General features: G+C 46.8%; 1 protein-coding gene across 1 annotated transcript in view; it reads right to left on the bottom strand.

Moving 5' to 3' along the window:
* Positions 1-12601, bottom strand: part of KIAA1614 (KIAA1614 ortholog) — a 43358-nt gene extending 30757 nt beyond the window's left edge. The window contains exons 1-3 of the mRNA XM_006887776.1: positions 12546-12601; positions 9428-10335; positions 8611-8674 (exon numbers count right to left, since the gene is read on the bottom strand). Of these exons, the coding sequence (XP_006887838.1) occupies positions 8611-8674; positions 9428-10335; positions 12546-12601 (1028 nt within the window). The remainder of the gene's footprint in view (positions 1-8610; positions 8675-9427; positions 10336-12545) is intronic.
* Between the last annotated feature and the right edge of the window lie 15354 nt (positions 12602-27955).

Raw genomic sequence — 27955 nt, 5'->3', positions numbered from 1 at the left:
GGAATTGTTGTTGTTGGGTACCACTGGGTCGAGTCTGACTCATAGTGACCCTATGAACAACAGACCTGAATCTTACCCTATCGTATGCCGACCTCATCTCTAATACACTCGAGCTCATTGCTGGCAGACACTGTGTCAACCCATCTCATTGGGGGTCTTCCTCCCTTTCACTGACTCTCCACTTTTCCAAGCATGATGTACCTTTCCAAGGAACAGCCTCTCCTAGCAACATGTCCACAGGATGAGAGACAAACTAACAAATTTGTTGTTGAGTCCCAGAGGGAGACCATGGGTGGCCCTTTGGTCAGCACTCCTTGGTCTCAGCTTGAAGGACCAGGTAGTCATGAACAGGGGCAGCTGTCCAAGGCACCCCCAGATGAGAGGGAAGTGGCTGCTCATTTGGTGGAGGAAATAAGAAAGAAGAATTCTCACATTCTGAGTTTTATCCCTTCTCCACACCAGATAAATAACCTTGAGCAAATTAAATTGTTTGAGACCCTTTGTTCATCAAAAGGAGTCCTCAGGGCCTGTCTTCTCGTGAGTTGCACTACTAATGGAAAGGTTGGTTATTCTTTTTTTTTTTTTCTGGAACCAAAAACCTGTTTTGTTTTGTTTTTTTTTAAGGTTGGTTATTCTAACCCAATAGTCACACCAAGATGGGTATTCTCTTCCTGTGAAGATTCACAGCCTCAGAAACTCCGCAGAGGGTTGCTATGAGTCGACACTGACTTGACAGCGGTGAGTTTGTGTGAGACTGTTCCTAAAGATTGGGATCACAATGAGATTGTGGTGTGTGATGTATACGAGACATCACATGATGTCTCATACCCATGTCACACACGTGTATGAGACGGGGCACGAGACAGTGCTTCTGAAAGTCCCAGGCAGGGTTTGTTTGCGGTGGGGTTCAGTGTTGGCATTCTTCCTCCTCCACCACATGAGTGGACTTGAATCTCTAGACTTCAATTAGCAGTTGAGCACATTAACCAATGGTACCACTCTGGGACCCTACAATCACCCTCAGACACAAAGCTACTGTGAGGCCTTGAGTCAATTCTGACTCATGGTGTCCCTCCATAAGGTGGCTGAGGTTGTAAATCCTTATGGGAGGAGACCGCCTCATCTTTCTCATACAGAGCGGCTAGCGGGTTCAAACTGAGGATGTCTTGGTTAGCAGTCCAACACGTCAATGCAGGAGATTGAAAGCTGGCTCCTACCAAAGTCTGGCCTGCAGTGACTGGCTCCTAGCTCCCTCTTATCTCACAAACACAGAACCTGGCTTCTTGAAGGGCTGTGCACAGGCTTCATGGGCACCTAAGGGACTGGGACTCAGCTCCTGGTCTGTAAATGGGCATCACTCTGCCACAAGAAGGAGGGGAATTCCCAGGCAATCCTTAGGGAGCTCTGGTGGCCAAGTGGCAAGAAACTGCACTGCAATCCTAAAGGTATGCAGTTTGAGGCCACCAGTGGCTCCACAGGAGAAAGATGGGCAATCTCCTTCTTTGTGATTAACTGCCTCTGAAAGGGTCAGCTATGGGTCGGTTCTGAAAGGGTCAGCTATGGGTCGGTTCTAACTCTACGGCACACAACAACAAGGCAATCCTTAGCACCTTTCACCACTCTAAAAACCAAATCCACTGCTATCCAGGTGACCCTCAAGAGTCAATTTCAGAGGCCATAAATATTTATGAGAGCACACTGCCCTTCTTTGCCCCGTGATCGGATGGTTGTCTTGAACCACCAGCCTTTTGGTTAGCAGCCCTCCACCACCAGAGCTCTTTTCATCAACTACAGCACCACTGTAGCAAAGCCCCACATACTCTCTCCTCATTTCCCCCAAAGCAGACTAATAACCGGAGCCCTTGCAGACACACTTCAAGACCTGGGGCCCCTCAGAGCACAGAAGAGACCCTAACAAGGGCAGAGCATGCTGGAGTTGTGCTGGCTGCATGGATTCTCACACAAGACTGCCAAACACGGTCCCAGCACCCACAGGGGCCTGACGGCAAGTTCTGATTGCGTGTCTGCTTTCCTTCTGCAGCAGGGCCTGGTGTGAGGAAGCCGACTGTGGCTTTCAGCTTGTGGTGGGATTCCAAGGCTATCTGTAAGCCTGCTATCTTTCTTCATAGGAGGAAAGAAGTTGAGCTGGACATGGCCATGTTATAGAGAAGTGACTCAGAAGCCCAGAAGGGTGAAGAATCTGGACAGGAGTTGGGGACAGACAACCGTAGGAGGGACAGCTTTGAGCACAACACTCTTGTCTTTTCTTTCTTCTGTCGTACACCATGGACTGCCAAGAGAATAAACAGGTCTCTCTTGGAGAGGGTGAAACCAAATTTCTCCTTGGAGGCTCGGATTTTGAAGCTCACATAGTCTGGGCATATAGCCAGGAGGGACTTCGGAGACGGTCCTTGAAGAAGGACAATCATGCTTGGAAGGGTAGAGGGACAGCGCAGGAGAGGAAGACCGTGAATGAGATGGACTGATACAGTGACTGGGGTAATGAAGGTAGGTGTGGGGGAGTCAGTGAGACTAGCTCAGGACAGGGCAGGGTTCAAAGCTGTTGTAGGTAGGGTCACTGTGAGTTACAGGTGAGTCGACTGCACATAACAACAACAACATCACTAAGGAATCCAGTTTTCACACATGAACAAAATCACTTACAGCACTGAACTGAATTATCTGCTCCCCCCAATGATAGGGTGAAGTCCTAATTTATGTATTATGAACATGAACTTGTTTGGAAATTGTCTTTGGAGATGCCATTTGGTTAACAGGAGATTATATACAAGTATGTTGTCATTGGTGTTGTGTAGCGCTGAGTTGGAGCCAACCCATAGCTCTCCGTCCAGCCCGTTTTCAGAGGCAGTGTATTCGTGGGGTGGACACTGCCCATCTCGTGGATTTGAACTGCGTGCCTTTGGGATTGCAAGGCTACTCCTTATCCAGGTATTTGTTGTTGTGGTGGTGATGTGTATCATCGAGTTGAAACCACCCATGGCTGACCCTCCACCAGGTTTTCAGAGGCAGTTCATCACACGGGAAGAGAATACCTATCCTTCTCTCACGAGCAGCTGGTTGATTCGAACTGTGTGCCTTTGGGGTTGCAGCGCAGTTTCTTACCACTAGGCTCCGGGTATGATGAGTCTTAATCCCACATGAAGGATGTCTTTTAAGAACAGACTTGGAGACAGGTCCAGGCAGAGGAAGGATGACTGTGTGATGACGGAAGCGGGAGGAGCTGCAAGCCAAGGAACACCAAAGTTTGCCAGAAACTACCGGGAGATAGAGAAGAAGGCAGAGAATGTTTCTTCGCCCAGAGCCCTCAGAAGGACCCAACATGGCTGACAGTCTGACTTGGACTTCTACTCTCCAAAACTAGGAGAAAATAAATTTCTGTTCTTTAAAATCACCCAAATTTTGGCATCAACTCTCAACTGCCTTTTCACCTTCCACTCGATCCTCGTCCCTCAAACCAACATCCTTTCTGCTGAATCCCTCCCAACAGTGACGGAGAGGGTGATGAGCTTGTCCTGTGGAGCCTCTCACTCACCTTTCCTTCCTTGTTTCTGAAAACAGACCTGGTTTGGAGAGCGGGGAGAGGACCCTCACACTCCTAACCCAAAGTGTGGCCCTATGGAACCTAAAAAGGTCAGCATAGCCACATAATGACTGCACGTGGATTCTGAAGTGAAGCTGCTCTGAGCCCAAATCCTGACTCAAACACTTAAAAGCTGGGTGACTCTGGGCCAGACAGCTAACCTCTCCTGAGAGAAGCGTGAAATTCTTAAGATTCTTCTCATTCTTACAATGGATTCTTATGAGAAAAATGAGAACAAAGGCACAATACTTAGCATAGTGTCTGACACATAGTAAATAAACCAACTGTCATCAAACTGCTTCCAAGCCATGGTGACCCTGTAGGACAGAGAACGTGTCCACGGGGCTTCCCAGACTGTAACGGTCATGGAGGCAGGCTGCCTCATCTCTCCTCTGTGGGGTGGCTGGTGAATGAGAAACTTTAGGTTAGAGTCTCAATGCTTAATCCACTGGGACACCAAGACTGGCACATAATGAATTTGAATGCGCCTGGCATGGTCTTGAGGAGGGAAGACTCAGTCAGTGGGCTGCTCCAATCCTCTGGGACCAAGCCTTCCCTTGCAGACAACGTTGGGTCAGGAGGATGGACGTGTCTCCCCACAGGGGGCCCTTAGGTTATCTCTGGGGCTCCCTCAGCCTCTCTGGTGTCCTGGCTATCTCAGGTGTCAGCATCTCGTTTCTTAGGTCACTTCTGGTGCTTCCTCAGCGTCTCAGGTGTCCTGGTCAGCTCTTCCTATGACTGCAGTTTTTAGGTGCTGTTGACTCAGAGTGATTCCATGAGAAACAGGAGAACTCCCTCATGGGTGTTCTAGGCTGCCATAGTTATGGAAAGGAATTCTGGTGGTGTCATATGTAATACACTGAACTGTCACCCTAAAGGTCAGCTGTTGGAATCCACTAGCTTCTCTGAAAGGGAAATATGGGTAGTTTCCTTCTGTAAAGATTATCTTCCCATATGTAATCACTTCCATTATCATTTCCAAGGATAAAACCTTAGAAACGTGGTGGTGGGTCATTATGAGTCAGTGAGAATTGACTCAACCCCAGCGAGTTCATTTCTATGGAATCATATTACCAGGTTTTTTCAGGTCATGGACCTGGTGCTTGGATTCCAACTGGCAATCCCTTGTCAGCAGCTCAGTGTTTTACCACTGTGCCATCAGGGCATCTCCTCCCTGTGACTACCTCATGGTAAGCAGAGTCAGGTCCACAGGCCTGACCAAAGTCTTGGCCCTGCACGCATGATCATTTCAGGAGCTTCTTGAAAACAGTAACAATTAGGGACATAATTAAACACATGTTGGGTTAACTTGGTTGTAATGGGGTTTTGATTCCTATACTGAGCTGAACTTGACTAAGTGTGAAACAGTATCATTAACTCCTCCAGTCCAGAGACTGGAGGGGCCCAGTGCCCTTTGAACAAGACACTGCCCCTCTTCTTTGCCCAGGGTCTCTCGGTGAAGAAACTAAGCTCTAGAACTTGGGTCTCATGTGTCTGTCCCAGGGCAGAGAGCTGAGGGAGTGTGTCGTATACAGAAGTGGCATCAGCCAGGCCATCCCACCTGGAGGAGAAATGGAGCCCTACAATCTTAAGGACCACTTTAACATCTGCCCAGATGACTCAGGGATGTTGTTGTTGTTGTTGAGTCACTTGCGACTCATAGTAACCCTATATACCTCAGCCCTAAACCCTACTCTATCCTTTGCCAACCCTATTGTCTCTGACACACCTACTTCCATTATCCCAGTCACTGAACTGATCCATCTCATCGAGGGTCTTCCTCTCTTGCGCTGTCCCTCCACCCTCCCAAACATGATACCCCTCTCCAATGACTGGTCTCTCCTTGCAACATGTCCAGTGTATATGAGACGAAGCTTCAGAACCCTTGCCTCCAAGAAGCAGCCTGTTTAACCCTCTCCAGGCCAAGTATGTTCATTCTCTTAGCAGTCCACGGTATAGTCAATACTCCACACCACAGCTCAAAGGCATCAATTCTCCTTCTATCATCCCTAGTCACTGTCCAGCTGTGTATCAAGGCACAGCTGACCATACTCCCTTCTCTGGTCCTTCAGCGTGGGCATCTCCTCAGAAAGAACTTGGCTGCAGATCACCAATACTGGATCAAGAGGGCCCTCAGAGTTATTTTCTCAGCAAACCAGAGTACAAAGTTTCTCCACTCCAATTCTGTATGTCCCAGTCTGCTGGACATTCCACGTGGGACATTTAGTTAACAGTCTTCAAACAAGTCCTAAAGGTCACTGGGGCACCATCTCTCTTTCCCTCACTCCCCTCCTCCCTCAGCCCTCTTCACACGCTCATGCATCATATATACACACATCGTATGCATGCACATGTAGTTTACCCCAAGCCCTAAAATGAAGCAGAACACAAACCTGAAGGCTAACTAGTAGTCCAGAAACACCAGTTTGGGCACCGAAGGTTCTACACAAATAATAGCTCCACACAGGAATAAGGGCAAGTCCCTCCACACTCATATTTGACGTTTTCCTTAAAAGTGGGTGGTTTTAAATCTCTCTTGAAGGAAGTGCAACCAGAGTGCTCCCTAGAGGCAAGGATGGAGAAACTTCTTCTTTGGGCATATTTTCAACAGGAACCAGTCCTTGGAGAGGGATATCATGCTGGGAAAGATAGTCAGAAAAGGAAAGAAAGGCCCTCAGCGAGATGGCTTGACACAGTGACTGTAACAATGGGCTCAAGCATATCAGACGCGATGAGGGTGGTCCAGGATAGGGCAGGGATCAGATCTGTCACTCACAGGCTTCCGAAGAGTCGTAGTTGACGAGACAACACCTCACAACAACAAAAATATTCTTTCCAGAGACTGGTCCCTCCTGACATGAATGGGGATATTAAAAAGAAACAAACAAAAAAGTGGGAGGTTTTCATGACTCACTGTCCAACACATGGGTCAGAGACTTTGGCTGCTCTTTTTGGTTGTGGCCCTTGAACAAAATCCCCAAGGGCATCATCTTCTTGTTGGGCTTTGCACAGGAAGCAGTAGCTGCAGGACACAAAGTGCCTCCACCCAAACCTTCTCAGCCTTCTTCTCCACAAGAGAAGCGAAGTGAGAACAGAGAGGGAAACGGTACCAGTGGGGACCACAGTTCTGTCTGTGCTCACACTCTTAACAGAGGGGGTTACAACAAGAGGCTGAAAGCGCTGGATGTGAAGGCTGGGGAAGAGCTGTCTGGCAGAAGGGAGGCAACCAAGACTCCAAATCAGAAATAATGAGGGGAGGAAAGAGCCAACATCCCTCTCTCCTCAAGACCTTGGCCAGAAGCCACTAAGGACAGGAAGTAATGGAAGAGACACTGAATTGCCTGAATCTGGAGCACCGGCTGAGTCATGGCAGGGTTAAAGACTAGAAGACCTTGTCTACGACTTTCAGAGGGTAGGTCAAACTAAGTAGAAATCTATGCAAGGAGAGGCAATAAAGTGACTTCTGCCTTTAGCAGAAACCACATGTCCCTGTAGAGGACAACATCACCACACAGCTTGGAAAGTGAGCGTCATTCTCAGCTCCTCCTCCTTGGCATCTCAGGGCCTCAAGTGCAGGAACCCTGAAAAGCCCGGTACAGAGTTCTACTTCTGAAAGGACCACAGCTGAAGCTCAGGCCACAGGTGACCGCCCCCTCTAGAGCCTACGTCCCGTCCTCACCATGTCAGGACTACATATGACTCACAGCGACGCCATCAACAGTAGATCTGAACATTGCCCTATCCTGCACCATTGCCATGATCTCTGTCATGCTCAAGTCCACTGATGTAGACACTGTGTCATTCCATTTTGTTGACAGTCTTCCTCTTTTTGACAGACCATCTGTTACCCAGCACGATGTTTTCTCCCCAGGACTGATTTTTTATTGTTGCATGCCTCTTAAATTTATGAGATAAAGGTTCGCCATCCTTGCCGGTAAGGAGCACCCTGGTTGCACTTCCTCTAAGATGGACTTGTTAGCTCTTTTGGCAGTCCACGAGGTATGTAACACAATTCAAAGATACAGGAAACCCCATTCCTACTCCCTGCCCTCCGCCTCCAGTGGTCCCATTTCTCCAAAGCATTGAGTAGAGGTACAAAAGAGTCTGTGGGCTGTCATTCTATGAAGGGGGAGGACAATCCTTTCAGCTCAAAGCCACCATATCTATTGCCATGGAGTCGATTTCAATGCATCTACAGGACACAGCAGGAGAACCACCTACTGTGAACAGGGCTCCCAAGGCCTAAGGCCTTGGCCTCTCTTATGAAAGCAGCTGTCTCATCTGCCTCGTTCAGTGTGGCCTGTGCAAAGTGCCAACCGTCTGCTTAGCCACTGAGTGCTTGAACATTGTGCCTGCAGGCTTCCGAGCTCCCTCCAGCTCAGCACAGGGGCAAATATTTCACATTCTTTTGACTGGTAAAGGACATGGAATACAATTTTGCTTTTTGTACATTCCACATAAGGACGTGAATGTTTACTTTCTCACCTTAGTCTCCTAATAGTCTTGTAAAGTAAAACAGACACTCTTTCTCCCACTTGAAAAATATCTGGGGAACTCTGGTGGTCTAGTGGCAAGAAGCTGCACTGCAATCCCAGAGGCGCGCGGTTCGAATCCACCATATGCTCTGCTGGAGTAGGAGGGGCAATCTCCTCCTGTACCAGTCAGTTCTGATTTAACAGCTCGCGCGGGCATGCACACACACACACACACACACACAAAGAAAGCTATCTGAGCAACAGAGGCCTGTGCCTGGAAAATGACCCTAAGGACACACAGCAGGTGGTCTGTTTCCTCAGACTCTGATGTACTCTACCCTGCACTACACTTCTGTTGCTTTGTGCAAGGAAACAGATGGGCACTGGACTGTGGTCATGTGAGACTTTTCTGCCTGCTGCCCATTGGTCTGCTGTCCCCTTTGCTTTGGAGAGGGATCCTGCTTTCCTGGTACCATGTCAAATGAGAAGACGAGGAAGAGAACGGGAGAGAAAGTGCATGCTCTGAGCTCTTACCTGTTCTGGTCCAAATCCTGCAGGGAGATGCCCGAGTCCCAGTCCATGTCCCTTACTGGTAACTCTAGGGTCCGAGACAGAAGCAGAGGTCAGAGTGAAGCCAGAAGCTGGAACTCAGCCTCATTTCAGAAGTACAGAGCATGTTTTCTCCAGAATCAATCTGAATCCAAAAAAGAGAAATCTAACCCCACCCTTACCTCCACCTGTATCTTGGCCAGAAAGTAGAAGCAGAGACTGTGTCACAGGGACATTTGGTGGACACTGCCATGGCGGAACAGACCACCTGGGGCCTCTTAGGCTTGGGGTGACAAAGGAATCTTTGGGATGGGGAGGAGGGAAGGGAAAGGGCTCCTTCCCAGTTATGAGCACTTGCCCACCAGATGGTACTACTCCTGGTAGAACTCAGCTCTATTGAGGGGGCTGCTCACTGGGAGAGGCTCCTGTCTGCTTGACCCAACTCAAGAGGACAGTGAGGGCCTCTGGGGAAAACGGTATGTCATGGAGAGGACATAATGAAGGTCACTGTGGAAAAGGCTACATGCCCTAGGGAATAAGACATAGCAGCACGCAGGGTGGCTTCTCACCATCCTGGGTGGTCATTGGGGTGGCACAATCTTCAGCAGACTACTTGTGAAATGGTGAAGGGTTTATATCAAAGTTAAGAATAGGATATCCTGACGATTTCAGTCACAGGCAACAGTGCCTTCTCTCCTTCCCTACCCCCCTCCGTATGCACCCCTTTCCCTTCTTCCCCTTCAGGACTGCCTCCTGTCCTGCCCACTCCCTTCCCTGTAACCTAGACCAGAACAGGTCTCACCTGCTGCAGGTCGGTCCCAAGATGAAGTCCAGGCCTGGATCCCTGCCTTCGGGAGACCCTTCCCAGAGACACTCAGCATCTCCTGCAGCAGAAGGCGATTCTTCTCTACCTGGTCTGACAGGGACAAGCCACTGCCCCCAGTGCCCAGGAGGCCCAGCTCTCCAGCTCTCCAGATGTCCTCCAGCAGGGGTGAGGCCTTCTCTGAGGTCAAGGGAGTGCTGTTCAGATCTCCCCCTGTGACCAGATCATCCTGAAGGGAACATGACTTTCCCTTCCTTGGGGTGGGTACATTTTTGTTACAAGGTCCAGGTTCTCCAGGCCAGCTTTGAGCAGCTTTCTGGACAGGGCTCCCTTGAATAGAGCCAGGCCCTGAGGGCAATCCTTGCTCATAGTCAGACAGTGTCCATGCTGCTTCCAGAGGCCAGGAGTTCTTCCCACTCCAGCACGCCAGCTTAGGGGTAGGTGGTCTAGGGGGTCTAGGGCACTGACTTCTGGCAGGTTCGTCTTTGACACTGCTGTCCAACTGTAGGTTCTGAGCATGGGAAGTTCCCACTGCATCTGGTAAGGAAGTCCCTTCTGCTGGAGCCCCAGCTCCAATTCCCTTGAGTCGCCTGCATTTGGATTTCTTGTAGGATGGTCTCTCCTGAGAGGTGGGGCCAGGGCTGGGCCCCTCCTTGCCTGCTGTCCTCTGCTCCTTCAAAGCCCTCACCTTGAACTCCAGCACAGAGGACCCTGGGTGCTGCTCCATCCATGCTTTGGGGCTCTGGGAGGCCATCGGTGTTCTGTCTTCCTGAGGGCAGAGCCAAGTCATCGGGAGGTATCCATTATCGAGCGGCCACTCAGGGCCACTTCTGTCCTCAGATGTTGCTTCTGTGGGGCTGGCTGTTCTGCTCACTACCTTGGGACCTCTGGAAGAAAGAACAGAGAGCTCCTGAGACAGGCACTAGTTCCAACAACCTCCTGGACCCCCACGGCACCTGGATATTGAGCCCTTCCTTCTCAGATGAGAATAATTCAGAGGCAAAGCAGGGACAGCCCTCTAGATATCAAGAAAGCACACTGCAAAGTACAGATCAGTAGACAATACAAGTTATTTTCTTCCAAATCTGAACAGACTTCTAGATTTTTCTAGTCCCGTTTTATGTTGTTACCATTGAATTGGAAAGGACTCAAACTGATCTTTCCGTTTTTAGAAGCTGTAAATCACACAAGAGGAAAACTGCCCATCTTTCTCCCAATGAACAACTGGTAGATCCAAACCATTTGCCTTTTGAGTTGGTAGCAGTTACCTACTAGACCACAAAAGCTCCCTAGTTCCATGAAAATGAACTAGTTCCCTAGTTCCTAGAAAAATGAAACTTCAAATGACAGCTTCCTTATGCTACGGAAGGACCAGATCCCTGGCCTCTTTCTCTGCTGAAAAGCACTCTCAATGAAAGGTGCCTCCATCTGCTAACAGCCCATCCTCAAGGCAAGCCAATGTGGAAGGTGGTAATTAGGAAGACGTCAAGCAGCACCTGACTCTCTGATGGGAGATGTTACACCTTAGCTTTGCCCCTGCCCCGGTGACCAGGACCACGATGAGAAATGATCAAAGGACAGTATTATCTCCATTTTAAAGATGGAGACACTGAGGCTCAGAAGGTAAAAGTGCTAAGGCCCTAACTTCTCATTCCAAATCCACAGTTCTTCCAAAATAATGATCATTTAACTCCACTTCCCACATGTGAGTATATATGGCTGGATTTCACATCTCGTTCATGCTCTGTGGCATAGTGGTTTAAGTATTGGGCTGCTAACTGATCAGATGGTCTGAACCCACTGTCTGCTTTGAGGTAGAACAAGGGAACAGCCTGTTCCTGTAGAGATTTACAGACTTAGAAACCCAACGGGGTAATACTACTCTAACCTATGGAGTCAATATGGATGGACTCAATTGGATGGCGGTAAGTTTGCTTTTTGTTTTTTCATTTTAGTTTACTGGTATGATTGATGCTGATGTCTTGACTGGCAATGAAAGTGAGTGTAAGAGTGTTCTTATGATGTGCACACAGCTACCCCACAATGTCTTCACATCTGTTCCGCTCTCTAGGGAAATACTCATGACATAGAGTGTCTACTGATCAGCACTTTCCAACGTGCTTTAAGTGTTTTTAGATATTCAGCTGCGTCCCACCTGAAATGCAATGCGTGTGTAAAGCTCATATGCACATAAAAGACAAACCAGTAATTATTTAATGCAAAATTGACTAAGGATTGACCATGGAGATTCTATGACATAGTAAGTCCTTTTTCAGCTATTCAATTTATACACTAAGGAGCCCTGGTGACGTGTGTGGTGTGTTAAGCTAACTGTTAACCATGAAGTTGGCGGTTCAGATGCAGCAGGTGCTCCACGGGGAAGATAGGGGAGGTCTCTTTCCCTAACGATTTACAGCCTAGGAAGTCCAACAGAGGGTCACTGTAAGTCAAAATCAACTTGATAGCAGTTAAGTTTGTGCTGATTGCTGGGGTTTTTGTTTGTTTCAGGAATACAGCACTTGACAAAGCAAAACACATAGTGTGTTAAAAGATCATATAACTTAGTGCCAGTTAATGACTTTCATTAGGACTACCCTCCCTGAGATCCTACTACATAGATCATTTACTAGTTCATCTAGAGTTTACCAACTTTCACTCTGGATGCAAGACACTGTTTCCTCTTTTCAACGGACCAAATGAGAAAGCAGAGGATGGAATGCAACATGAGCGATTTCAGTTAGATTGTTAAATCCTTTTGACGGTGTAAAGTCTAGAACCAGCACTCCAATGATAATCCAGCTCTGGGACTTTAAAAGAGGGGACCTTCCCAATGGGGCTGATGGGCAGGCTACCGGGTAAGCTGTTCCGCTTGACGCCTGATTCTGTGACTCAAGTACTGAATTTGCTCTGACTTGGACAAGCTAAAGTGAAGATAAACTAGGGAAGTGGGCCTTCCCCATAACTCTCCAGGCCGTGGGATCTTGGGAGGATAGCTGCTCCCCAAACAGGCTTTGGCCCTACTCTGTTTGACTCCCACTCTTTGGCCTTGGCACCCCCACCCAGCCGACCAGCAGCGCCTAACCTCCCCCGTACTCACTGAGGGCTGCCGCCGGCAGATCTCGCATCTGCTGCCTCGTCCTCCATCCCTTCCATCCCTCGGCCAGGAGACACCCTCCTCCAGCCCTGTCTCCCTCCAGGCCCCCTTCGGGGTCCAGGGAGGACGGCAAGCGGACTCCAGGGCTGGGGTCTGCAGGGCTCGCCCCTCGGGCTGCACGGGGGCAGGGTCGAGGCTGGGGCTCAGCTCGCCGCCCCGAGGGCCGCAGCCTCCCACCCAGCTGAAGGGGAAGCGGGGTCGGGCCGAGGGAGGGCGCTGGGCGGAGAAGCGGCGTCGGCCGCTAGTTCACGGCTCTGGCGCCCTTCAGGGCCGGGAGGGAAGAGACGGAGCAGGACAGAAGGAAGGAAGGAGGCGAGCGGAAGGGGCTGGAGAAGCGGGGACCTCTGCCCCTCCTCACCCCCTGGCTTTCACGGCGCCTCTGCCCACGCTGCCGCCCGCGGGTCTCCGCTCCGTCCAGGCCCAGACGGCCGGGCGGAGGCGCTTCTGCGGCGAGCTTCTCACCGACGTCAAAGGGGCGGGCGGAAAACTGGGGAACCGGCCCCAAATTAGGCAGCGACGCGGCCGCTGGCCCGCCGGCCTGCGGGGCCCCGCTCCTCTCCAGCCCCGAGCGTCGCGCCCCGAGGCCGGGGCCGCCTTCCCCGCAGGACGGCGCGCTGTACGGCCGAGGCCCCGGGCCGGCCCCCATGCCCTCCGCCGAGCGCCGGCACCGAGCGAGCGCGGCTCCCCGCTCAGGAACCACCACGTTCTCGCCGCCTGTAACCCTACACCCAGCGCTCCGGGGTGGGGGTGGGGTGGGAGGTTCCACCAACGGCGCTGGAAGCTAAGGAATGCCCTTTGTTTAGACAACTTTTCCCGAGGAGTCAGTTCTCCCTCTCCCCGGTCCAAGCCCCCGTCACCTCATCACCTCAGCGAGTGTTTCCTCGGAGTTGCCAAGGTCACTTCTTTGCTTTCTAGAGGTGCGAGGGAGTGGCCTCCTCCTCTCCTGCTAAAGGGACCGCCTGGTGCTCCCGCATTGCCCACAGCCTAGCGTAAGGACCCTTTCAGAGGATTCCTAAATAAATGTGGCTTCTCCCCCGCCTCCGAAAAAAAAAAAAAAAAAAAAAAAGAAAAGAAACAGCAAAAGATTTTACGTGCCGAGGGAGTTCAAGCCAAGGGAGCTTGCTATTTCCACCCGGAGATGGGAGCCTCATCAATTTCCAAACTCTTCTCCACAAAGGACAGGAAGCAGTAAGAGAGAACCCAGGAGACTGCGGAACTCTTTACAAAGTTCTGATGAGTCCTTTCTGAAGTCAACACGTGTCTCTCTCAAGCTTGGATGCCCTTGTACTTGTCCGTATGCACTCTGGTCACCATCTAGGTGACTAACACTCCAGTACTTAGGACCCCCATGTGCAGCGCTGCGAGGTGGACTTGGAGCTCAGGTGCTGCTTGCATGAATAAGTAGGAATTCCCATGCAGGACTGGGACATCAGGGTGGGGCAGAACGCCAGGGTCAGAAAGTGTTCTTTGGGGAGTTGGTATTAGTTTGGTCTGGGGCCAGTTTAGGAACCTGAAGAGATTATGTGGCAGAACACTCTGTGTTACATTCCAAGGGCACACAGCTTTGGTGATGGATGCGTCTCTAGACGGGGGCTAAAACTCTTGCAGTTGATCTCCTTTCCTCTCCCATAGCAAGCAGGCACGTAGCAATATCTTAATTAGCACTGCTAGCTTAATGGTATAGTTACTGGTATCATTGATGTAGGGGATATTATACATCGGCCATTGGGCGAAGCACTTTACATACTTAATCTTATGTTGCAGATTTATGAGACATTTATGGGACTTTTTTGTCCCTTAAGTTCTGCAGATAAAGGACCTCTGGTACCGCCTTAGTGGGTAAGGAGTTGTACTGCCCACCCAAAGGCAGGTGGTTCAAATCCATTACCTACCTGCAGGAGAGAGATTGGCAGCCTCCTCCTATATCTTTTATGTTGTTGCTGTTATGTATTGTCGAGCCGCTTGTGACTCATAGTGACCCTATGTACAATAGACCTAAACTCTCTCTGTCCTGTGCCAATGCAAATCGCACTGTCTCCAACACTCCCATACCGATTACCCCAGTCACTCAATCAATCCACCTCATAGAGGGCCTTCCCCTCCTGCGCTGTCCCTCCACCCTCCCAAGCATGATGTCCTTCTCCAAGGACCAGTCCCTCCTTACAACATGTCCAAAGTATGTTAGACGGAGCCTCAGAATCCTTGCCTCCAAGGAGCCACCTGGTTTAACCTTCTCTAGGATGAATCTGTTTTCCTAGCAGTCCATGGTATATTAAATACTCTTCTCCAGCACCACAGCTCAAAGGCATCAATTCTCCTTCTATCCTCCTTGGTCATTGTCCAACTCTCTGATGCATAACAAGTGATTGTGAAGACCATGGCCTGTATCAAACGCACCTTAGTCTCCAGAGAGACACCATGGCCTCTGAAAATCCAGTGGAAGGTCAGCTGAGAGTCAGTTCTGACTCAGTGACACATAACTTTCTATAGATAAGGAAGATGAATCTAGGTACTCTGTTGGACATTATATTGTTGACTCACAGTGACCATAGGAACAGCAGATCTGAGTCCTGTCCAATCCTGAGCCATCCTTATCATCTCTGATACACTTGATCTCATTGCTGTAGCCACTGTGTTAATCCATCTCATTGAGGATTTTCCTTTTACTGACCCTCCATCTTTCCAAGGAATGGCCGCTCATAACAACATGCCCAAAGTAGGTGAGAAAAAGCTTCACCATCCTTGCCTTGTCCATGGGGACACTCAGCATTCTTCCCCAGCACAAGTCAAAGGCATCGATCTTTCTTCTGTTAAGTACTTCTCTGTCAGTTGCTGTCCTGGGCTAGCTTACGGGGTGCTATGATGCTGCCTCCAACCAGTATTTTAATACAAGAAGATCACCCATCCCCTGACAGGTTTAGGGGAGCTTTCAGATTGAGACCCACTGGTAAGAAAGGACTGGCTATCAACTTCTGAAATAAACAGCCTTTAACACCTATGGAAAAAAAATCTGTCCAATGAGATAGTAAATGGCAAGTGTTAAGTGCCCTTGTTATTGCTGTTGTGTACCATAGCGTTAGAACCATAGCTGCCCCTCCGGCAGGTAGTCAGAGGCAATTAATTGTACTGGAGGAAAATGCCCATAGCTGACCCTCCAGTGGGTTTTCAGAAGCATTTAATTGCATGGGAGAAGATTGCCCACCCTCCTGCAGAGCAGCTGCTGGCCTTGAACCACGTGCCTTTGATTTACAGTGCAGCTTCTTGCCACTAGGCCACCAGAGCTCTTTTAAGTGCCTTATTGTTATTATTGTTGTTATGTGCCCTCAAGTTGCCTGCAACCCATACAGCCCTATGTACAGTAGCTTTGAAGCCTGTGAGACAGTCTCACTGATTCCAACACACCAAATCCCATTTCCCCAGTTACTCTATCAATCCATCTCATCTGGGGTCTTCCTCTCTTGAGCCATCCCTCCACCCTAATGAGCATGATGTCCTTCTCCAAGGACCGGTCACACCTGTCCATGTGCCCAAAGTATGTAAGATGGAGCTTAAAAATCCTAGCCTCCAAGGAGAAACTTGGTTTCACCCTCTCCAAGACAGACCTATTTGTTTTCTTGATGGTCAATGTTATGTTCAAGACTCTTCTCCAGTACCACAATTCAAAGGCATCCATTCTTCTTCTGTCATCCTTAGTCATTGTCTAGCTTTCTGATTCATAGCAGGTAATTACAAAGACCATGGCCTGGATTAGGTGCACTTTGGTCTCTAAATGGACATCATTGTTTTTCAGTACTCTGGAGAGGTCCCTAAAAGCAGATTTTTCCCAAGGCAATTTGACTTCTGATTTCCTGACTGCTGGTGTTAAGAGTGTTGATTGTGGAACCAAATAAGCTGTAATTATTAACAACCTCAATCTCTTCTCCATCTATCATGGTGCTGCCAAATGGGCCAGTTGTGGGACTCTTTGTCTTCTTGATGTTGAGCTTCAATCCATATTGAAAACTGCAGTCCTTGACTTTCTGCAGCAAGTGCTTCAGGTTTGCCTCAGTTTAATGTAGGTTGTTGTTGAGTCTTCTTTCAATCCTGATACCACATTCCTTCTCATAAAGCCCTGCATTCCGGATTATCTGTTCTATACATAGATTGAAAGAAACGTATGCTGTCTCCATACCTATTCCAATACCTTTTAAGTGTCCAGTGTCCTCATTTTAACAGTGCTATTGCCAGTACCCTGCTGGTTAATTGAGGAAAGATTTCTTTTTAAAACATTTTTTCAGTGAATTTATGAAAAAACTGAAGTACTCAAAGTAGCTACTCAAACAAAGTGTGCTGCTATGTTGGCCTGGCCTTTCCTTTCTAGGTCTTTCTCTTTTTCTTATTCCTGCCATCCAAGCTAAGTTCTAAAAATCATATATGACTCCTTCCTCCCCATGTGCAGTGTCAAATCCAATAATAGCAATACTGATACTATTATATGGGACCATGTGGGACTGTCTCTTTGTGTATATAACCAAAGCAATCCAAACCAAACTTGTTGCCATTGAGTTGATTGCCACTCAAGGAGACGCTAGAGAACAGAGTGGAACTCCACATCAGGTGTCCAAGGCTGTAAATCTTTAAGCAGACTGCCACATCTTTCTCCTGAGAAGTGGCTGTTGGGTTTACATGACCTATGTTTTGGTTTGCTGTCATGTATCTTAACCAGTGCACCAGCAGAACTCAATGTCCTTCAGTCCTTCACAGAGCACCTCCAATCACTACAGACACTCTGCAAAGTAGGTATTGTCTAGCTCTGCTTTGTTGTTGCTATTGTTAGTTGCTATGGACTTAATCCTGACTCATGGTGACTCTGTGACAGTGTAGAATTGCCCCATAAGGTTCTAGGCTGCAGTCTTTGCAGGAAGAAACTCTGGTGGTGCAGTGGTTATGACTGTGATGGTTGGTATTAGGCAGTCAAGCGAAATTAGGCAAAGCTGGGTGGAAAGAATCTTAGAGGAGATACCAATGAAATAAGAAATGAGATAAGAAGCAGAAAGTCATGTTAGAGGCCCAGAGAAGGCAAAGATCAAACGAAGTGGCTAAGACCAGGTCCTACACAATGAGCAGGTAACACTGGATCTAAGCACCTCCTAGTCCTGACGTGCACTAAAGGCTGCTGCCAGAAGCAACCTAAGCATGTAAGAAACCAGTGATGCCAAGGACAATGGACCAGAGTAAGAACTGCCCATCAGATTTTGAACTCTCTGAGACATCAGCCATTGTCCCAGACTCAAGCCCGAAATCACACCCCAACAAAGAAGCAAGCCAGCTATGTTAACCCATGACCCTACTCACAGAGGGTCTTCTCGTTTTTACTTTTGAAAAACAATTCATCCTTCTCTCTGGGATTAATCTTTTCTAATAAGATTGTGTTTATTTTCACCTTCACTTCTTTCTCCTCGCTTTCTTCTCAACTATGTGTTCTAACAAGGATACAGCCCCTACCAAGACTCTTTTGAGCAATAGGAGGGCCAGACCCGGCCAAGACCAGGGGAGTCAGCCACCACCAATCTTCCTGTTGTCTTCCCCCCATTCAATTTATCTCCAGGCAAAGGAGAACATAAACAGGGCATTTACCCCATGGTAACAAGATCACCTAGATGCTAACATCAAGTTGAGAATTTGAACCCACCAGCTCTCTGGAAGAAAGATAGGCTGTCTGCTTTTGTTAAGATTTACAGCCTTGGAAAGCTGATGGAACAGTTCTACGCTCTCCTATAGAATCATTAGGAGTCAGAATTGATCCAATGGCTGTGAGCGGAGTTTGGGCTTGGAAACTTGATGGGAGCAGATCTCTAGGTCTTTCTCTCATTGAGTCACTGCTGTTGGTTGTTAGGTGTCATGCAGTTAGCTCCAACTCATCGTGACCCCGACGTGTAACAGAATGAAGCCTTGCCAGATCTCAAGCCGACCTCACAATCTCTGCCAGGCTTAAGCCCATTGCTGCAGTCAGTACACCATCCATCTCATTGGGTCTTCCTCTCCTTCACTGATCTTCTACTATTCTAAGCATGACATATTTTTCCAGGAAATGCTTCTCCACCACTGTCAAATGCCTTTGCCTAGTCAATAAAGCACAAATAGAGATTCTTCTGGTATTCTTTGCTTTTAGCCAGCTTCCATCTGACATCAGCAATGATACGATCTCTGGCGCTTCTAATCTCATGACTCTTCTAAATCCAGCTTGAATGTCTGGCAGTTCTCTGTCTAGCTGTGTTTTTGTAAAAGATCTACTGCAGTATTTTGCTTGCATGTGCTATTAATGATATTGTTTGATCATTTTCACACTTGGATCACCTTCCTTGGGAATGGGAACAAATACAGATCTCTTCCAGTCAGTTGGTCAGACAGCTGTCCTCCGAATTTCCTGGTATACATACTTTGGGCATGTTGTTATTCTGTGGAGGGGAACTTCATGCTTGGGAAGGTAGAGGGAAGGTAAAGGAGAAGAAGATGGACTAACACAGTGACTGTAGCAACAGTCTTGAGTGTGTCAGAGGTTGTGAGGATGGCTTAGGATAGGATAGGGTTCAATATGCTGTTCACAGGATTGCTGTTAAGTCATACTCGGTAGCACCTAACAACAATATGCCCAAAGTACAGGAGATGAAGCGTGACCATCTTCACCTCTGAGGAGCACTCTGTCTGCATTGTGTGATTCTAACGACCAATCTTGGTTAACAACCAAACACTTAACCATTGTACCACCAAGGGCTGGGAAATCAGAATGCCGAAAGCTACACAGCTAGTGGTCGTGACCGAGCTCAGTTCTGACTCTAAGGTTTTCTGTCTGCTTCTTTCCAGAGGCATCTCTGAGCTCAGACTCCTTACAGGTAACTTCTCTATCCGTGATTCCTGCCCTTTTCCTCCTCTAGAAGTTAATGATCTGTATGGCGTGTTTCTGAAACTCCAGCAAAGGCTTAATATTTAAAAGAAACCCGCCCTTCAACCTTTTGAGATGCACACAGTCACCTTCAGTTTACTTATTAAATTTATTTTGTGCTAGGGAGGGAGGGGCCACATTTATACAGTCTTTGTCACCTGTCCTGAAAACACGAGTTAGGAAATCTTTAAGATGTTACTGTATTCTCATGAGACCCACATGTCTGAGGGATTTCACATTCATCTGAATTCTACTCAGTTCAGCAAATATTTGTTGAACTCTTATTATGTGCCAGCCCCTGGAGAGATAAAAGCCGACATAGCAGACCTCGCTCTTGAGGAATTTCTAGTCAAGTTGGAGTGGGGGATCAGGCACATAATCGGGCTTTCTTTACATGTGCTCATAGGGTCCCTCCTAGGAGGCTAGATTAAGGGGTGTATGTTGGGTAGGAGGGGATGTCACAGAAAGCTAGGTCTTGTAGAAGCAGTAAGAATTAGCTAGACAGAGGGGGAGGTGTGGGAGAAGGCACTGAGACATGAATAGCCTGGTTTCAGCACTACTGAGTAGAAAATTTACACCAGGAAAGACAAAGGGAGGGGTGAGGCTGGAACACAGAAGTGTCCAAGCCTGAACTGAGGGCCTCAAAGGTCCCACAGAGGAGTTCAGATTCCATTCTGCCAAATACAAGTCCCAAAAAGATCAACACTTAGCCCTAGAGTGTGGCTTATTCTTAGGCTTGGTGACTGCCTCATTTGAGGATTAATGTGCATCTTACTCAGGCCATAGTCTTTCCAATCACTTGCTTTGTATCTGAGAGGTGGACCATGAATAAGGATGATGGAAGAAGGATTGATACCTTTCAGCTATGGTCTTGGAGAAGAGCATTGAACATCTTGTGGATTGCCAAAAGAACAACAAACAAGTATGTCATGGAGAAAGTGCTGCCAGAATGCTCCTTGGAGGCAAAGATGATAAAGCTTCAGTACCTTGGACGTATTGCTGGGAGGGACTCCTCCTTTGAGAGGGGCATCATGCTCAGAGAGGTCAGCAAAGAAGAGGACGGCACAGGAGAAGACAAGGTTCAGATCATGTTGTTCATAGGGTCACTATGGATTGTACTCAACTCGACAGCACATAACAACTACAACGACAATATAAGTATTGTATTATAACTGATACATACTTATATATTAGAACTAATTTATCAGAACTTTCCCAAACCAACTTGTAGAGTGAAATCTAGGAGAAAACCAAAATATACAGTAAATCAAAATCATGTAGTCATCTTCTTCCCTTTGAGCCACCCAGGAAACCCAGCATCCTGAAAACCTCTGACCTCCTGAGGATGAAGACACCAGCTTCACTTCCTCTCACTCTCAGTGTGCTCTTTGCTTTCTCAGCTTAAAGAAGGTTCTGTGCAGGGCTGGTGTCAGGGCCAAGTGCTATCAGATTCACTTGGGATAGAGGAAAATGTGAGAGAGGAGGTCCTGCAAGTCACACATCGGAGCTGGGTTGGGTGGGAGGGACATCACATCATCCCAATGCCTAAAGCAGCTTACCAGCCAAAACTCAAATTCCCTAGTCCCTCCTCTCTTGATCCCAGGAGCAGGTACAAGGAACTGATCCCAACAGCAATCCTTGAGAGTGTGGTCACAGCCCTAGTGCTTCATCAGGCCCTTGTCATTTCTTCCCAGTGGAGCATCAGCTGGTCTGCCATGTGCCTTCCTATCTCTGGCTTCAGCCCTCCCATGAATCGCCTGTGGTTCTCAAGCTTCTGACCAGTGCCTGTGTGGACTCTTCTGCGAAGTTGACAAAAATGCTGATTCTGACATTTGATCCACAGAAATTCTGATTCCTTAGGTAGGAATACTTGGAAGGATGGGCAATCTCCCCCCATGTGATTAACTGCCTCTAAAAACCTTCTGGAGGGTCAGCTATGGCCCATTTCTGACTCGACAGTATGCAACAACAACAGCAAGTAGGAATAAGGCCCAGTTATCTGTTTTCTAATAAGCTTCCCTGGGAGCCAACCCAAATGCAGGTGGTTCGAATCCATCAGCTGCTCCAAGGGAGAAAGACGAGCAATCCCCTCTCATGATACTTATAGCCTCTGAAAACTGCTAGAAGGTCAGCTAGGAAGTGGTTGATGGTAATTCATCTGAGAGACTAAGCTTCTCTGGTGATTTTGCAACCTAGTCAATTTTGCCTCCAGGGCTTGTTCTGGCTGCACCTCCTCCAAGACATAACTGTTTGTTCTTTTGTCAGTCCATGGGATATTCAATACTCTTCTTCTCCAGCATCACAACTCAAAGGCATCAATTCTTCTGTCATCCTTATTCACTGCCCAGCTCTCTGATAGGTAGCAGGTGACTGAGAAGACCATGACCTGAACCAGATACACCTTAGTCCTCTTGAGCTCCTCCAAGCGGTGTCCTTCCAACCTTGCCTCTCACTACCCTTGACAGTTGACCCTACATCTGCACCACACTGAGTTACCCTCATAACCAACCAATTGACCTTGTCTTTTCATATCTCTTTGCCTTTACTCAGGTTTTTTCTCAGCCTCAAAGACCCTGCATCGATCCACACACACATTCCCCTATCTAGTTAGAGTATTTTCTACTAGACCTTCCCCACACAGCTCAAATGACACCCTCAGGGAAGCCTTCTCCAGCACCCTGGAGAAGTCAGAGCATGCCGGGGCAGAACACCTGGTGCAGAGTTGTCAAAATGCCAGATACTTACAGGTTTCCCAGTCCCAAAGCACTGATTGACAGCAGCACTTTAGCTCTTATCTGTGTCTCTGGCACCCAGCACTGTGCCTGCACCATTAAAAGTAATGGCTAATGTCATATGGCCAAATTGAAGAGCAAAATCCTTGGTAGTTAGGATGCCTCAGAGGGGAAGGGGCTGCTGTTTGCTAAGAGGATCAAAGGCATTACCAGAGGGCTTAGTTTGTTCACTCAGTGAGACCAGTCCTGCCTGAAGTCCTGGCAGGACCAGGACCAGAACCCAGGCCTCCTAAATGAAGTCCAGTTCCAGCTGATTCCAGGCCCCTGGCCTTTGCTGCTCCTCCTTCTTCCTAAAGAAGTTATTGATCACAGGCTTCAATTATATTTCAGCTGTTTGATAACACTTTAATTCTGTGTGGACTTGGTAGGTTGGAGGTGGAAAAGAAACAGAAGAGAGCTTCAGAAGTGTGGAGAATCTGGCTTACAAGATAACAACAAAAATCCCCAGAGTTGAGCACAAGCCCCTAAGGAAAGCAGACAGTGTGACAACTGGGGACACCCACACAGATGCCACTTTATTTTCTTGGTATGCCTCTGTACACACACACACACACACACACACACACACACACACGGGTGTATGCATGAACACACATGTGCTATGTCATGTCACCTCATGCCACACCACCTAACTCTCCTAAAACTCAAGGAGAACAGACATGTGACCTTACCTGCTCACCAACAGCCTGCACTGCTCCATCAGGCCTCCAGGAAGCCCTCCGAGATGGGACGAGGACCTGGACTTCACTGCCTTTGATGTCTGCTTACTCCTTCAACCCTGACTCTGCCAGGCATCTGTTCCTGTCTGAATCCAAAGTGCAGCTTTTCATTTCATAATCCTAGTCACAGGGGAATGACTCGGATTAGAAAAATATTTTCATACTCGCCCTTTTAGACTACCACGCCTGCTTGTAAGGAGGCCAGCCGTCAGTCACTGGGATGTGAAGAGGACACCCGATCTTAATCCATGTCTGTCAGTAATCACTGTCATCAAGTCAATTTTCTCACCTACAAAATGCAGCGGATTCATAGAGAAATGCATTGAAAAGATGACTGAGACCCAAACGAATATTTGTGACAGAAAGTGCTCAGTACTACATTAATAATTTGTTGTTGTTAGGTGCTGTCAAGCCTCACAGCGACCCTATGAACAAAAGACCTGAACCCTGTTCTATCTTGCGCCATCCTTACACTTCCTGACACACAAAATCCCATTGCAGCAGTTACCATGTCAGTCAATCTAGTTGAGGGTCTTCCTCTCCTTCACCCACTCTCCACACTTCCCAACATCATGTACCTCTCCAAGGAATAACATCTCCTAGCAATATATTCAAAGTGTGTGAGGCAAAGCCTCGTCATTCTTGCCTCCAAAGAGCACTCTGGATGCACCCTCTCTAGGGTGCATCTATTTCTTCTCTTTGCTGTCCGTGGGATGTTCAATGCTCTTTTTCATCACCACAGCTCAAAGGTGTTGATTCTTTTTCTGTCATCCTAATTCATTGTCTGGCTCTCAGATGCATAGCTAGTAATCTCAAAGACCGTGGCCTGAATCAGACACACCTTAGTCCTCAAACTGACATCATTCTTCCTCAACAATTTGAGGAGTAATGATATTAATAATTATCTGGATATATATGAGAGACTAAAGTGCTTGCTGCAGAAGGTCAAGGACTGCATCTTTCAGTATGGATTGAAGCTCAATATCAAGAAGACAAAGATTTTCACCACTGGGCCAATTGGCAGCATCATGATAGATGGTGAAGAGATTGAGATTGTTCACAGCTGTAATTTGCTTGGCTCCACAATCAACACTCTTGGCACCAGCAGCCTTAAAATGAAAAAATGTATTGTGTTTGGAAAGTCTGCTGTTAGAGACCTCTCCAAAGTAATGAAGAGCAATGATGCCTGAAGACTAAGGTGTGCCTGATATAGGCCATGGTTTTTGCAATCACTTGCTATGCAATCGGAGAGCTGGATAATGACTAGAGATGATAGAAGGAGAATTGATGCCTTTGAGCTTGGTGCTGGAGAAGAGTATTAAATACACCATAGTTTGCTAAGGGAATGAACAGGTTCATCCTAAAGAGTGTGAAGCCAGGCTGCTCCTTGGAGGCAAGGATTCTAAAGCTTTGTCTGACATACTTTGGACATGTTGCAAGGAGGGTGGAGGGACAGAGAAAGAGAGGGAGATCATTGATGAGACGTGTTGATTCAGTGACTGGGGCAATGGGGGTAGGTATGTCAGAGGCAATAAGGTTGGCACAGGACAGAGCAGGGTTTAGGGCTGTTGCACACAGGGTTCACTATGAGTCACAGGCAACTCAACGGCATATAACAACAACAACAACAACAACGTAGAAATACACGTGCTTTCCAGTTTATGCCAGGAAATTTGGACAGCAAATGCCTGCTTGAGTGACAGAAAGAAGAGGTCAAGTTTGGTCTCATTCCCCAGAAAAGTGATCCAACAGAATGAGGAAATTATCAAATAATATAATTAATATCACATGTAACCCAAATACTGCTGAGGATCATTTAAAAATTACTAATACATAGAGTACTGCCAGATGTTCAAGGTGGATTTAGAAGAGGCTCTGTCAACATATATGTCATTGCTGATGTTACAGGGATTCTGGCTGAAAGCAAAGAATACCAGAAGAATGTGTATTTATGCTCAGCTATGCAAAGGAATTTACCTGTGAGGATCATAACAAATTATGGCTAAAGTTGAGAATAATGGGAGTTCCAGCACATTTTATTATGCTCATGTGAAACCTAGACTTAGACCAAGAGGCTGCAATGCAAACAGAGCAAGGGAACACTGCATGGTTTAAAATGAAGAAAGGGATTTCTCTTCTCCCCGTATCTATTCAATTTGTATGATGAACAAATTGAGAAGTTGGACTGTATGAAGAAAAATGTGAAATCAGGATTGGAGGAAGAGTCATCAATAAACTACACTGACACAACCTTGCTTGCTGAAAGTGAGGAGGATTTGAAGCACTTGTTGCAGAAGATCAAAGACTATAGGCTTCAATATGGATTGCATCTCATTGTCAAGAAAACAAAAAAGTTGCCACTGGACTGATAAAACAACCCCATGATAGAGAAAGGATTGAAACTATCAATGACTTCATCTTACTTAGATCCCCAGTCAACACATTTGGTACCACCAGTAAGAAAATCAGGAGATATATTGCACTGGGAAAGTCTATAGTCACGGGTTTCTTGAAGCTATTGAGGAGTAATGCTGTCAGTTTGAGGAGCAAGGTGCAGTTCAAGCCATAGAGAGCTGAACAATGACTTGAGGATGACAGAAGAAAAACAGATGCCTTTAAACTGTGGTATTGAAGAAGAGTGATGAAGATCTCAGGGACTGCCATTGCCACAGTCTCATCCAGGGTCTTCCTCTCCTGTGTGGACCCTCCACCTTTCCAAGCAAAATTGTAATAAAAGAGAAAGTTCAAGCTGCTCTGAAGGAATTGGCAAATAATATGGCCCCAGAAATTGATGGAATACCAACTGATAGATTTCAACATACAGATGCAGCCCTGGACATGCTCACCTGGTTGTGCCGAGAAATCTCAGTAACCAAAAATATCAGGGGAAAAAAAATCCCAATCAGAAAAATGACAAATAACTGAATGAGAAATAAACTTTATACCCTAAAACACTTATGAAAAATGCTAACAGCAATATTATTCCTAATATAAAATAACTGGAAACAATAGCAGAAGGAATAATTTAATATCTGTACACTGGAAATTTTTTGTACACTGTATTTGTACTTATATTTGTACCCTGGAATACTGTATAGCAAAGCAAAGCAGATGAGCAAACTATAGCCCCAGGGAACAGCTGGTTCTCACTAACCTATTACTGAGCAAACAAGGCAAGTCAGCGAAAAAAAGGGGGAAAATGAATTGCATATTCTTTAGAGACACATGTGGTGAAACTAATAAACAGTAAAACAATTATTAACACAAATTCAGTGTAATGGCCTTAGTGTCAAAAGAAAAAAGAGAATGCAGTTGAGAAAACAACATGGGGGACTTCAAAGGCATAAATAAGGCTTTGTTATGTAGCCTAGTGAGTGTATAGGTGATGGTGTTGGTTGGTTGTTGTTTTTTTTTACAGTGTATAATAGATATACCAACTATACCGGGAGCTCTGGTGGCCTAGTGGCAAGAAGCTGTGTTGCAAACCTGAAGGCCAAAGGTATGCAGGAGAATGATGGTTTGTCCCATGTGATTAACTGCCTCTGAAAACCCACCAGAGAATCGGCTATGGGTCAGTCCAACTCTATGGTACACAACAACTAACTCTCTCTCTTTTTATATATAAATAAAAATATATCATTAAATATATATAATCTTTTATATAACAATATAGTTCATAATTTTAAAAATACTATATGAAAAATTGGCTACTTTCCAGTCTGGGAAGATGAGCAGAGCAGCTGGATGCTACAAAAGTGTGTTTTCCAATCCCAGAGGTACGTGGTTCGAATCCACCAGATGCTCTGCTGAAGAAGGAGGGGCGATCTCCTCCTATACCAGTCAGATCCGATTTGACGGTACAAACACACAAAATAATAAAATTTAAAAAAATATTTTTTTGAAGAAGTATGTTTTCTGGTTTGGGATTGAGACTTAAGTGTGGCTGTGGCTCGCAACTGGTTGTGAGCTGATTGGATTTGGCCTCATATTTATAAAGGCATTTGGGCCCTCAGGTCTGTGGCCCTTAGGCCTGGTTTCTAATTGTTTTTAATAAAACATTCTTCTAAGAAGTATAGCACTGGTCTGTCAATTTGCTGTACAAAAGTGGTTGCTGTGAAAGCAAGCACTGTAAAACTAATGTGTCAAATGTGATAGTGATTACCCATGGTGGACAGTGTTTGGCGGAGTACTCTAATTAAAACAGGCTTAGAAACAGGAGTGGCATCCACTTACAAAATAGCTTGCCTCAGGAAACTCCATAAACTTAGAGAAAAGATGAAAGTTTTTCATGCTCAATACTTTTGCTCATAGGGTCTCTATGAGTTATCTATGACTCGACGGCCCTTAAAAAATCAACACATGAAAAATTGTTTAAACTGTATTATATAAATGAAAAACCATTAATCATTCAATTCTCCTGGATAGTTACTGGATAATATCAAGCAGAAACTGTTTCTCAAATTAAAGAACTGATATAATTTCAGTAAAGATTCCGCAAATAGGTAAGAATACTTAAACGAAAGCTGTTGTTGTTATGTGCTGTTGAGTCAGAACCAACTCATAGCTGGCCCTCCCGTGAGTTTCAGAGGCTGTAAATCACACAGGAGGAAATTTCCCATCTTTCCCCCACAGAGCTGCTGGTGGATTCAAACCACCTGCCTTTGGGTTAACAGTGCAACTCCTTACCACTACCTTAATCTTACTTAATTTAATAAATGATACCTACCGAATACCTATAATTAACATCACACTCAGTGGCAAAGTAGAGAACCTTGACTTTGGGAACAAAAAAGATGTCTACCGTGGGTCATGGCCGACTTGACAGCACCTAACAATAACAATATCACTAACTCAACTCCAACTCAACATTATAATAAAGGCCAAAACCATCCACGAAAAAGAGAAAAATCCTTACTCTTT

Source organism: Elephantulus edwardii, unplaced genomic scaffold (genome assembly GCF_000299155.1).
Source record: "Elephantulus edwardii isolate Elephantulus edwardi_28Jun2011 unplaced genomic scaffold, EleEdw1.0 scaffold00061, whole genome shotgun sequence".
Classification (NCBI taxonomy): Eukaryota; Metazoa; Chordata; class Mammalia; order Macroscelidea; family Macroscelididae; genus Elephantulus; species Elephantulus edwardii.
This window is presented reverse-complemented; position numbering and strand designations above follow the sequence as displayed.